Raw genomic sequence first — 14,069 nt, forward strand, 5'->3', positions numbered from 1 at the left:
AACAATGTCCTTTCTGTTTGCTTGTCATATCAACTTCAAGTAATTGTGGTTGTTATATCTTCTCCCCCCCCCCATTTTGTGTGTGTGTGTGTGAATTTATATATTAATTTTTAGCTCCCACCAATAAGTGAGAACATGTGGTATTTCTCTTTCTGTGCCTGACTTGTTTCACTTAATATAATTCTCTCAAGGTCCATCCATGTTGTTGCAAATGGCAGTATTTCATTCGTTTTTATAGCTGAGTAGTATTCCATTGTTTACACATCTTTAAATGTCCTTCCTAATATTTTTCACTATTTTAAAAAACAAGTCTCTAAAAGTAACTGGCAAGTATTTTAAGTTGTAGACATATGAATGTATACCACACCAGCCTCATCAAAAGAAAACTAAACTTTGTCAATTTAAGATGAACAAATCATTGCTGAATATAAAGTATGTTGAAATAGAAATCCCTATGCTTCTATTTTAGATAGTCACTGTTAGAATGTAAACCCCCCCCCCCCCAATTATTTTGTTATTAAAGCCTAAATGCTATTTTATGTATTTTTATTTTTTGGTGGCTGGATGGTAAGGATATCTGAACCCTTGACCTTAGTGTTATACAAGACCTCACTCTAACCGAGCTAAAAGGCCAGCCCCACTAAATGCCATTTTAAAGGAAAAACTGCCAAATAAGTCATAACTACAAAACAGGTGCAACATTTAAATTTCTGACCTACCTTAGAAAGTAATCTAAAAAGTTAAAAGAGAAAGCTCAAATATGGCTTTAAATCTTCCCCTCACCCCACATCTTTATTTACTTACACTCTTTCCTCCGAGGAATGGTGTCGTCTCCTACTGAGTTCTTAGCAGTATTCTATAAATATTCTCTTCATCTAGTGCAAGGAGGCCCAAAAGTCACAATCACATAATTAGCTTTTCTAGTTTTAAAATGTTCACTTTATTCCATATAACACTTAACCAGATATCATTTACATCTGAGGAAGAGATGGCCCATGAGACTGATCTATGGTAGAACACTCTAAGAAATATAGTCCAATTTTATACATTTCCAGGCATCCCTAGATAAGTGTATCACAATGCAGAAATTGGGGTATCACGACTACATTTTACATAAGATAAAAGGGAAGTATCAATAAACTTCAGAAAGTAGTAAATTCACCTGTCCCTTAAAATATGGGTATGCAATTGTTACAAAGCCATAGTAAATGGTTTATAAAATGTAATTTTATTTTATGTTACTCTGCTGTTACATAGGGCATAACATTTTCACAAGGCTTTTTTGGGACTACAGTCAATGATTAGCAACACACAATAGTGGTCCAACTCTCTAAATAACAATCACTAGACAAACTGGACACCCTCTCACATGTGCACAAATCTGCATGGAAAAGTACTAAAGTTTTAGACTTGGACTTGTGTACTTTAATTTATTTCCCCTTTCTAGTGTATTAAGAAATGACATGCACTTTAATTTGCCAAAAGCAATGCTGTAGTCTGGCAGCAACATGCTACTTCTATTACACAGTGAAGTGAATACCAGAATTACAAAGGCAGGAGGTGTTAAGTGAATTTTTATTGGGAAGGGAAGTTGTCAACTTAAACAGCAGCAAATGAACAGTGAATAAGAAAACTCCCTGTTGTCACAGATATACATAACCTCCACAATATGATATAGGAGGCATTTTAATTTGTGACCCCCAGCCCAGAAATGTCAAGTGCTTTTCCATTCAATCTAATACTTCTGGATTCCTACTGAAAAGGAATACATCAAGAGCATGGAAAAGTTGCTTACTGAAAGGAAACCCCCAAAGAAGAGAGAAAGAGGGAATGTAGAAATTAAGAAGTTATGCAGAACACTCTTTAAATTGTAATTAACTACATTTTCATATCTTCACAGTAATACAAAACACAGTCACTTGCAGAACTGGTTCAGATTACTTAAATACCAGGTAATTTTTAGTCCTCTACATAAGTGTTTGGAAGTTACTTGTTTATATGAAATGATGCTATTAATACTTTTCTACAGCAGTAACTGCACACCAGGAAGGCCAAGACAAACAAATCAAGGAATGGAGTTTTCCCAAAGCTGCAGTGTGAAAAAGACTATAAACAGTTGATTCCATACACATGAGTGGGTTTCTTTGCTATAGGAAATCCAACTGGAGTAAGGAATGGAGATGTGTAAAAAGGTTTCTTGAAGGAAAGAAAGATGACACCCTGTATGCATTTAGTTTTCGGCCCCTTCTGCTGCATCGCATTCTTCTCCTGCACTGTCCGATGTCCATAACTAGAAAAAGAAGAGTCATATTAAGTCACTATTTCTAGATTAGACAATTATATCAAGTTCTGTTATAACAAAATGTAATGCTGAAAGCAGTAAATTCCTCAAATAAGAGATTTTTGACTAAGACTCTCTCAAAACCCCAAAGACCATCAACCCTCCCAAAGTGTATCCTTGAAAACCTTTCACTATGCATTTATAAAATGATACACACATATATACTATTTGAGTACATTTTTATAGCTTTTTCTTTTAATATAAAAAGTACTATAATTTCGGAAAAAACACGGTGACATCTTTAGAATTTAAGGCTCTCTCCATTCCCAGCAGCCCAATGCCCCCGCCTTTCTTAAAAATAATTCTGCCAGACTTTAAAAAAAAAAAAATTTTTTGGCAGCTGGCCAGTATGGGACTCCAAACCCTTGAACTTGGTGTTATAGCACCATGCTCTAACCAACCAATGCCCTTCTTGAAAGCTCTACTGAAATATAATTTGAGACTAATAAGGCAAAACATTTTTAAAGGGAGGGGAAAATCATGGTTATGATAACTGTTTCCAAGTTTGTGAAGAGCTAACATATAGAAAAAGAAGTAGACTTATTTTGTGTTCCTCCAAAGAGTTCAATAGGAGTGGGTGATGGAAGCTCTAGGGAAGCAGCATGTACGCATGGATTTGTATAGAAAGCCTTCTTGAAGGCTTCTGATCTCACTAATTTTAGGATGGAAAGATGAAGTAAAGGAAACAGTCAATATTACTGACTATAATCAGCTCCAAAAATGGATTTTATTTAGACCCAACACCAAGACACCACTGGCAATTTTAGAAAAGCTAGAATCTTACATAATCTTTAAGTTATTGTTAAGACACTAAAATAAATAAAAACAAACAAAACAAAACCCAGTGAAGAATTGTCTCCATAAGAGAGAAAACAAAACAAAGCCAGTTAAAAGATACTTAGCTCCAAGGTATATCTGGGAAGAGGTGTAATCACCCAGTTTGCTCTTCTTGTGTAGAACTAGCTATTGCTGATCATTCTTCTATTGTCCCCTCACAACTACAGGAGTCTCTCATGGCTAAGAATGCAGTGTATTCATAATTTCCCTGTTCAGCAGAGTTGAACAGACAGTGCTAATACTTAAGAAATCCTATCTAGTAAAAGGAAAAGTACCAAACTAGGGGGCCAGGAGAATTACATTTCTACTAAATAATGTATTCTAAAAAAAAAAAAAAAAAAAAAAAGTATTCTTTCACATTCTGTTCAGTGTAAGATTTTAGCCTACCAAATTTACTTGAACCTATAAAAGAACGCAATGTAAAACTCAAAACTCAAGCTCAAGCTGTACCTTTTCTTGATTGCTTACTTTATCGACTGCCTATCCAAGGAGTAGGGAGAAAAAATAAAAGAGTCTTAAAAGGCAGAGGTGGAATAAATTTGGGTACAGATTTACTCCCTATCAAATGCTTATGTAACGTCACACACAATTCACAAAGTAAATTTGTATTAGAACAAGGTGTTGTATGCAATTTTAGAAAAGCCTAATTACCTAGAGTCCCTAACTAGCCACAGCTCATTTACCCAAAGGAAAAAAATAATGAAACTACATAAGCTCTATTAACATAATTTACCAATATCCTCATCCCAATGAAATAGTCAGTAAAGTTAGTATCTTAGTACCATCTCCGGAAGGTCTGGTAAATGCCTATTCAATTTGAAAACTTGCCTACAAAAGAACGGTCATCCTATACAAAATGCTAACAAGTACTCAATACTTTTATTTCATTTTCTATGAGTGTAGCTCTTATATAACTGCCCCAAAAGATAGAGAGCCTTAAATAAAAATACAAATAATTCTACTCCTGAAAAGGAAAAAAAATTAAAATAGCGAACAACTCACTGTTAAGTTGTCTCTAAGCAACTGCATGATGAGGGTGCTGTCTTTGTATGAGTCTTCATTCAGTGTATCAAGTTCTGCAATGGCCTCATCAAAAGCCTGATAAATATTAATATCCATGGTAAATAATATTTGCATCAACAGAAACTAGTTATTCTACAATTATGAACCTTTTTCATAAAAATAGGTGAACACTGACCTTACATTCTATTATCAATTAACAACAAACTCAGTGGAATCATCCCCTCAGATTCTCAGTTTAAGAACTTATAAGTATGACCTGAAACTTACGAAGCTGTATGTATTTAATAAGTAAATAAGCATTTCTTGGTTCTTTCACATGACACATAGCATAGTAGTAACACTTAATACACTTTTTACAAATAAGAACTTGTATTTATTTGCAAAAGACCCTATTTACTCTTCCATGTTGAGACACTTTGAGGAATGCAGCTAATGCTGCTCCTCTAAGTAACCAAACCTGGCAGGCAATACTTTCTCATCTTTTATGTTTCCTCCTTAAAGTTATTCATACTTCTTTGATTGCTCTACCTAATATACTCTTTAGACAAATATTATTGCTTATAATCATAGTTAAGGGACAGTAAGGTGTGGAGAGGGATAAGGGAAGGTGGTCATGATAGTAAGAAAAAGGAGGAGATACACAAGTGAATAAGGTAGAAATCATCTCTGGATATCCAAATAAAACACATAGAAACAAGCATCCATGGTATCTCAAATAACCTTAGCTAAAGAGGGCATTTCCTGGACACACATCTTACCGTTTTCGCCAATGTGCAGGCAAGCTCTGGGTTATTAAGGATCTCATAGTAAAATACAGAAAAGTTAAGAGCCAGCCCCAGGCGTATTGGGTGTGTGGGTTGCATCTCTTTCTTGCTTATATCAAACGCCTCTTGGTAAGCTCCTTGGGAATTATCTATCGTTTCTGTGAAGGGAAAAAAACAAAAATAAAAAAGCATGATACTGAAAATGCACATTAACAACTTTAACGTAAGCTACTAGCTCTTGGTAGAACCAGATTTTTCTCTGCAGCCTTCTTTTATAAAACCATAGTAGCAAACCAAAAACATTATCTTGTAATGGGTATTTAAAAACTAGTTTATAAGGCTGCTTGCTTATAATCAGCTTAATTAAAAAAAAAAAAATGAGATAGTATATCAGCTTCTTCCATCTCTAGGGCTAAAATTATTTTCTTCTTTCATACCTTTTAATTCTATGACTCCTAAATGTAACGATTAAAAATAGTTTCATTGGAACACCCCTTCCCTAAACAATGAAAACATTTTGCAAAGATCACCACCACCAAAATCCCTGTATTTCTGTGACTTATTTGTAGAAACAATACTACTGATCCTTGGTATGAAGATGTATTTTGTGACAGGCAATACAAAAGTACCAACATACAGAATTAGGGAATTATTTGGGCAGCTGGCCAGTAAGAGGATCTGAACCATGACTTTGGTGTTACCAGTACCATGCTCTAACCAAGTGAGTTAACAGGCCAGCCCAAGTGTCAATATATAAAACAATATTTGCTTTAACCAGAGTCTGATTAGTGGCCTAATAAAATGTCATCCATCTCAAAAAATGTTTCAATAAAATATTACCAACACTAACCTGATTATATCCATGTTTTGAAAAGGGCAATTTTCTGTATGAGGCCAGTGGGCCCATTACAGCTTACTGAAGTATCAGAAATTAAGCTATTCCTTCACAGCCTGAATGTGTGCGTTTTCCTTCCTCTGAAATAGCATATTTATTGATCTAATCATGACTGGCACAGCCCTCAAGTAATAAGAAACTCTTGCTGTCCAGAAGACAGTGAGTAGTAATCAAGTGTCTCAGCTCTTAGGCTGTAAAGGCAGCCTATCTACAAATCCTAGACTATCAGAATGTATGTAGGACTATATGTGGGACTTGAAAGTGCCAATGAGCCAGGAAGGGTTAAATCAGATTAATACCAGAGGCCATGTCCCAATCTCCCAAAGACATCCCTTTGATCCGCTGTTATTTAAATGTTTAGTTCTGTGCATATATTTTCACATCCAATTCTCTTATCTTTATGATAACAAAAATTATCTATCAGTAACAGGATAAGTAAGTTTAGTATACAGATTTTGTTATAGCAAGGTACAGCAGATTTCTCTTTATATCTTCAATTACACTGATACTTAGGATGGTAAAATGGATTCATTTTCAGTTAATAACTCAGTAAGAGGTCATGGTGACTATTTGTGGGGGTGCACCTTTTGGATGGGGCAAAATGAAGAATAATACACTTACTGGAAAAAAAATAAGGAGTTAAGTGATACTTCTACCTAGATCTCAAATGTGGTAGCAGGCACATACACAAAATTTAATAGTGTCTATATTATATGCCACCACTAATACCCTAAGAGACTGAGTTCACTGCTAATAAATTTACTTTGACTTTTTTACAATCAAGTTACAATCAAGTTACAAGCAATTTGATTACTCTTTTTCCCAAATCCATGTTTTCTATGATAGTCTGAGGTAAAAAAAATTAATAATAATGATGGATATTTAACACTCAAATTTATCTTTATGACTACTAGTTTATCAATGAACAGCTCCTGTGTATTCACCTTCTAGAGTAAAACCTAACCATGTGGGTCACTCAAATTTACTGTGAAGTTGGAACAAATTATACACTAGCAATAATACATTCATCTTACCTCTCCTCCGAAATTTGGTTAGCAGTCAATGTTACGACCCTTTAAAATAGGTGCTAGTTAATGAATTAACAAGACCAACAGAAAAAGTACAACATCCTCTATGTTGTATATGTAATTGCTAACTATCTTATATTTTAAGGCATAGTAACACTAAAGGCCATGTGAAATACATGATCACTTATAACGTATATGCAAAGGACTCTGGAACTAAAAAGATGGTGAACCAAAATTCTAAAGCATAGAAGATTAAGCCTGTTTTTAATAATACCCATATCAGATTAAAATTAGAGGTCATATATGAGTTTAATTTTTTAAGGGCATATAACGTAAATTCATGACTATATTTCCATTTTTGAGAACAAAAGGTAATATTCATTTTCTTAACACATAGATTCCATTTTTTTAAAAGTTACAAAGAGCGAGGAAACTACATATAGACTATTGTCACAGTATCCCATTTATCCCCACTTCCTTTTTTTATATTTTAGCTTTACTCATATTTACTTACGCTTTCGATCATCACCACATGCAACTTCAGCAAGGTACCGGAAGTAATCTCCCTTCATTTTCAGATAGAAGACCTTACTCTCTGGATTAGTTGCATTGGCTATTAAATACTTATCCAACAATTCCTGAAAGAAATAAGATAAAACATTAGGCACTAACAAACGCTATTTAATTACAGACAAGAACTTATAATGATATACTTCTGCCTATCTTGCATTTGAATCATTAACTACCACAGTAATACAATATCATACCAGCCCGGACCTGAAGCATGTTCTTAGGGCGGGATCAGGTTGGTGCCATTAGTTGTCCTGGCAGGCTTTAAATGATATGGCCCATAGTTTCTACTGACAAAGCTAGATTACACCAAACAGCCTGTTCACTCATCCATTCATTCAACAAATATTTACTGATAAGTGCTAAGTGCTAGGTATTTGACCAGAGTGGACATAGACAGAGAAAAGAGCTCAGATAAGATCCCTGCCCTCAAGAAGCTCACAGTGTAAGTACACCATTAACTATGCACCCAGCATTAAGAGATATATGAATAAGGTGCTATGGAAGCACAGACAGGAAGTACCTGAAGATAGCCTCTGGTCAGACAGGATTCCCAGGGAAGGGATATTTGAGTTGTCAAGAAAGAACAGTAAGAATGCACCAGGCAGAAAACAGAGATGTGCAATCATTTTAGGAAGTGAAAACAAAATGTTTAAGACATCAAATATGAGGGAGAACAGTATAGCCATAGAACAAGTAACTCATGACAGTCTACAGCAGTGCTACTCAGTGCCCTCTGCAGACAACTGTCCATCCAAAACAAGGTAAGTAAATGAATTGAGAGTAAGAAGTTTAAAAACATATGGCAATTTTGAAATACTGCCATTTGCAACAACATGGATGGACCTTGAGAGACTATATTAAGTGAAACGAGTCAGGCACAGAAAGAGAAATACCACGTTTTCACTTATTGGTGGGAGCTAAAAATTAATATATAAATTCTCACACACACACACACACACACACACACACACACACACACACACACACACACACACACACACACACACACACACACACACACAACGGGGGGGGGGAGAAGATATAACAACCACAATTACTTGAAGTTGATACAACAAGCAAACAGAAAGGACATTGTTGGGGGGGAGGGAGGAGGGAGGGAGGTTTTGGTAAGGGGCAACAATAATCAACCACAATGTATATCGACAAAATAAAATTAAAAAAAAAAAAAACAACATATGGCAATTTGACAGAGTAATTTTATGTCTACTGAATCTAATTATTAAAAAAATTAGGTGAGTATTTAAGTATGTCTTTTATCCCTGATTTCATACAAAGAAATCTGCAATTGATACAGTGAGCTAGTGCTTCTCAAACTGGGGTATCTGTATTCCAGAGGTACAAGGTATACCTGGGAGTATAAAAAGTCACAAAAGACTAATATGACAGATAACTCCTTAGACTACCAATTTTACTTGACGTTTAAGTCATTAAAAAATCTTTTTGTATTAAAAAATGTTATGGTATACAATAAAATTCTCATAGAAATTTTAAGATACTAATATCTATCTCTTTGGTTTGTTTTGGGAATAAAAACAATCAATAAACAGATGTCTAGGACAGTGTCTCATGTTAAGTGCTCAGTGAAACATCAGCTATTATTAGCCAGCTCCTCTGTCTAGGTGCAGTTTGAGAAGCACTGCTCTAGGCAAAGTGAAACTAGTGAAAAATTTTAAGCAAGGAACAGAAATTATGTTTGCATTTTGGATAACTAGCCACAGGTACCATCAGTTAACATTATATGAAAATATCAACTATGATACAAAATTTGGGAGTTTAAAGAATAACCCAGTAAGACTCTTTGAAATTCACATAAATTTATTACTGAAGAAAAAGGTTTACAGATCTAAAATAATGAAAGTTTAGAAAATGTAGTTCTAAAAAAATGGCCTAAACAAAATGTAATCACTGCATCCATAAATTATTTTAAAGGAAATAAACAGAAAAACATAAAATCCTTGAATTAAAAAAGTTTTTAAAATGTTTAGATTAAAGAACATATTTAAAAAGATCTGAGGCTGGGGGAAGTTTTTTTAAAAAACCCACAAAAATAAAATTAGTGTAAAATTACATAACGAAGTCCCAGAATTTTATACATTATAAAAGTGGCAAGTATCAAAATTGTGGCTTAAACTGGAAAGTTTCTGGGCCAGGAGTGTGGCAACAGAGGTCATTAAGGGCCACACCCAAACACTAAAGGCAACTGTAAAAACAAGTGCTGCTCCAGCACCACCACTTTTAACTGGAAAAAGAATTAAAGGATCAGACTGTAAGAATTCTGCTCAACATCACCAATACAATTTTAATAGTTATTTAACAAACGAACCCAATAAATTAGACCTCAGAATCTTAGAAAATCACATTACTTTAACTTTTTCCTCTACTATGATTTTTATGTATCATGGATGACTTTCAATTTAAAAACTACTTTTATCGACTGAATTTAGGACTGGGGGAGGGGGAGAATAGTGAGATAGCCACAAAAAAGTTCTAGATCTCAAACTGATTCAGTCATTGCTACCTTAAAAAAAAAAAAAATAAAACAAACAATAGCGGATTCTGAGGAGTATTAAAGAAGACAAACAGTATTTATACTGAGAGAAATACCACCTCTGCCTGTACCCATACCAAGGAAATATAAAGTAAAATAAAGTCCCTCTCACTTTTCTTGTTTCCCCAAGTGAGTCAGCCAGTTACAATGAAATCCCAGAGAGGGCTAGGAAAAGGTGCCAGCTCTGAATATGACATTATTTACAGTCCCAAAAAAAGCTACTCAGTTCCTAAAAGACCTAGTACTTTGTGATTAAATGTGGTAGAGGTTTGGGAGCAGAGGATGAGAAAAGTTTGACTAGAATGAGGGCTTGGAGTGAGTAGGGAAGAGAGAAATTTCGATGCTAGCACTAGTCTCTCCTGAGTCATTTGTGCCAGATGTGGGCGTGGTGACAAGGACCTGCTGACAAGGACTGTATTACACTTACTCACAGGCACACTTGCCTTGCAAGAATTCAGAAAGCTGCTAAACAGCTATTGCAATAGTTACAACACAGCCACTTTCGAGCTAACTGTAACTTTTCCTTTCTAAAATTAACTTGACTCATTTGCATATAGCCATTACGTTTGCATATAGCCATTACGTATGATTTACAGTGTTGGGCCAGTGACTTGGGCATTAATTCTGTCCTGGAGTTTCAGCCAGGTATCATGGTACTTTGTCAGATACCACTAGCTCTCTGTGAAGGAAACAACAGGTACAGAACGATTCTGTCTTTCCATATATTATCAGTAGCAGAGATGTATATTTTAGTCCAATTAAAAGACACACAATGAATTTTGCTTCATGTCTTACCAAAATAATGGCTGTATCTAGTATTATCAATGCCAGGTATTAATTATTAATACCAGATAGAATATAGGGTATAAACACTTAAGATACATAGCCTACTTGTACGATTTAATATGTAAGAATTTTTAAACTATAAAAAAATTCAACACAGATCAGAGAGAAAAAAACTGAAAAACTGACAAGTAGCTCCCTGAAAATCCAAATAAGGGTACTGGTAAGAAGTCAGGAGTGAGGAAGGGAATCGGTTTTAACACACATGTAGTTAAGAGTTCCCCCACTAATTTCTTCTGTACATTATCCTTATGAGTTAAGTAGGAGCTCCCCCTTGTAAACTCTTCAAAACCAGCAAATTTTATGATCTTGGGAGGTTAAGAGGGCTAAGATTGGGACTCCCTCCAGCAGCAACAGTGTTATTTGACTAGAGGGTAGAATGCAAGGAGTAGTACATTCCTTTTTGAGAATGTGAGAGAACTGTGAAGAGGTCAGGGTATTACTATCCACAATTACAAGATAGACTAGTAACTGAGGGCACTCTAGATCAGAGAAACTAAAAGGAAAGAATATAAATAAGAATACAGGTTGTTTTAGGAGATGCTGAACGACCTTAGAGTAAGTTTAATCTCAGAAAAATAGGATGGGATACCACAAAAGCTGTAAAGAACTATGTAAGAAATGAAACTGTTGAGAAATAATATTCATGCAAATTTAGGATAACTATTTCTCCTGTTCCTCACACTATGTCTTAAAGGCTAGGAAGAATAACAAAACCAATACTAATTCTATCTCTAAGAGTTAACCATTTGTGCATATAACAATTCTACCATCACTTCAATAGCTTTTCCAAAATAATTAATTTGGCTTCAGTGGTGATATTCTACAGCGCCAAACAAACTACTCTTTTTCCTCTAAATTCATTTATAAGTGATTTCTGTTTTACAGACAAAATAAGCTGCTCTTGCCTCTCATTTAAAATTATACAGCATTGATTTATTTAAGAAAGTATGTACTGATGAAGGTCCTTAAGATCAACAGTAAACAAAAAAAATGATCTAAGGATTTTTAATTTCCTCTTTATCAGCTCAGTGAAATTCATTAATAAACATACTATTGGGCCGACCCCGTGGCGCACTCGGTAGAGTGCTGCGCTGGGAGCGCGGCGACGCTCCCGCCGCGGGTTCGGATCCTATATAAGGATGACCAGTGCACTCACTGGCTGAGTGCCGGTCACGAAAAAACGAAAAAAAAAAAAAAAAAAAAATAAACATACTATTAACATGTTCAATCTTTAATTTTAGGATATATATGCAAGTCACTATCCAAATATTTTTATCAGTTTAATCAGCACATAAATATACCTTAAATGGAGCATATCTAGGAGAGATAAGGCCAAACTTCAGTTAGAGATTTATTTATTTATTATTTATTTGTTTATTTATTTTTTACCAGTAAGGGGATCGCAACCCTCAGCACGCTCAGCCAGTGAGCGCACCGGACATCCTATATGGGATCCGAACCCATGGCCTCGGCTCTCCCAGTGCCGCACTCTCCCAAGTGAGCCATGGGGCCAGCCCTAGAGATTTATTTTTAATTAGTAAAACAAACAAAAGGGACAGAGTAACTTTGTGTTATTTCAGAATACATGAGCCTGAGAAGTTAAGATTATCATTTGTGAAACTGACTTTGATACTGTCATTCACTCTGTGATCTTGTGGCAAATCACAGCTTCTCAAGTGTCTGTTTCTATAACTATATAATGACAGTACTATGATCTAAAAGCCTTTTAATCTCAGAAATTATCATTCTACTAATGAGTATACCTGCTTGGGTTAAATCTCATAAAGGATCTGTTGCATTAACTAAGGAAGCAATGAATCAAATAAGACTTTATCCAGGTTGATCATATAACATCAATTCATCTATGGAAATATTTTCTACCATTAATAAAATTATTGCATTGAACAGTTAATTGTCCTTACATTATTTAAAAATATTACTGATTTAGAACTGTTAAGACTCAGTATCTAAAAATGATGAATTCTATCCCCCTCTGGTACCATATTAAGTTCATTAAAAAAAGAAAATGAACTAAGAAATGAAGTAAAAAATTTTCATAGATAGAAGCAAACCTTATGACCAAAATGACTTATCCTATAGGCTGTGATTTAGCTGACATCACATGGCACATGACATCAGTCAGAGCCCAAACTCAAGTTGCACAGTCAAATCAGATCCTTACTTCCTTGTATCCCCCCCAAGATTAAAATTTTCACTTAAGCATACGCCAAATTCCAAACCTCTATAACCAAACATTTTAACTATGAAGTGTGCTGGAGGAGCAGAGTGACCATATGCCCTAGACTGCTTGGAACCATCCCATTTTAAGCCTGCTGTCCTAGTATAATTATGAAATGCTATTTCTTTTCATGCTTAGAAGTATCCCACTGTGGAAGATATTGTATGATCACCCTACAAATAAGGCATTAACATTCTAACTCAAGGCTGGCCAGTTAGCTCAGTTGGCTAGAGTGCAGCCTTTCCAAGGTCACGGGTTTGGAACCCCACATCAGCCAGCAGCCAAAAAAACAAAACAAAATTATGATTCAAAATATTATTTCAACACTTAAAAGTAAGAAATTAAATCTTGCTGTGCCATTTAATGTTCATATAAAAGGTGCTAAAACTTCTTTAAGCTTGCACTGAGAACCACATGTGATGCCATCTATCACTAAGAGCAGTCCTTGAGATTTTTTTTAAAGTCCCTTATGTATGAAATGAACAGATGTTAATTCAGATGACCAGTTGTAAATATCAATCTCATTAATGCCAAAAAATAATCAAAGCAACTTTAGTAATAAGACTTTAGAGCTTTAATATCTTTTTTTTTGTCTTTTTGTGACCGGTAAGGGGATCGCAACCCTTGGTGTGGTGTCACCTGCACCGTGCTCAGCCAGTGAGCGCACCGTGGGCCATTCCTATATAGGATCCGAACCTGCGGTGGGAGCGCCGCTGCGCTCTCAAGAGCTGCACTCTCCCGAGTGCGCCACGGGGCTGGCCTAAAGCTTTAATATCTTTGATGCTCCTCTTCCCCATTCAATTATCTTTTAATATAACTCCTTTCATAACTAATATTTTATGTCTCTTTATCTTGAAATTAGTAGGTGGTAATAGATCTATACACAACTTTAAAATGTATATTAATGTCCTAACTAAGATATAAGGGACAAATGAAGTAATTTATAATAAAACA

At 35.2% G+C, this 14,069-nt stretch overlaps 1 protein-coding gene across 2 annotated transcripts in view; it reads right to left on the bottom strand.

The window, feature by feature from the left end:
- Positions 1-916: 916 nt before the first annotated feature.
- YWHAQ (tyrosine 3-monooxygenase/tryptophan 5-monooxygenase activation protein theta) overlaps positions 917-14,069 on the bottom strand; it is a 36,712-nt gene continuing 23,559 nt past the window's right edge. For both annotated transcript variants that reach the window (XM_063078332.1, XM_063078333.1), the window contains exons 3-6: positions 7,403-7,526; positions 4,960-5,123; positions 4,181-4,276; positions 917-2,290 (exon numbers count right to left, since the gene is read on the bottom strand). In XM_063078332.1, coding sequence (XP_062934402.1) covers positions 2,231-2,290; positions 4,181-4,276; positions 4,960-5,123; positions 7,403-7,526 — 444 coding nt within the window. In that variant the 3' untranslated portion in view covers positions 917-2,230. The remainder of the gene's footprint in view (positions 2,291-4,180; positions 4,277-4,959; positions 5,124-7,402; positions 7,527-14,069) is intronic.

This window comes from Cynocephalus volans, chromosome 14, assembly GCF_027409185.1.
Source record: "Cynocephalus volans isolate mCynVol1 chromosome 14, mCynVol1.pri, whole genome shotgun sequence".
Lineage (NCBI taxonomy): Eukaryota > Metazoa > Chordata > Mammalia > Dermoptera > Cynocephalidae > Cynocephalus > Cynocephalus volans.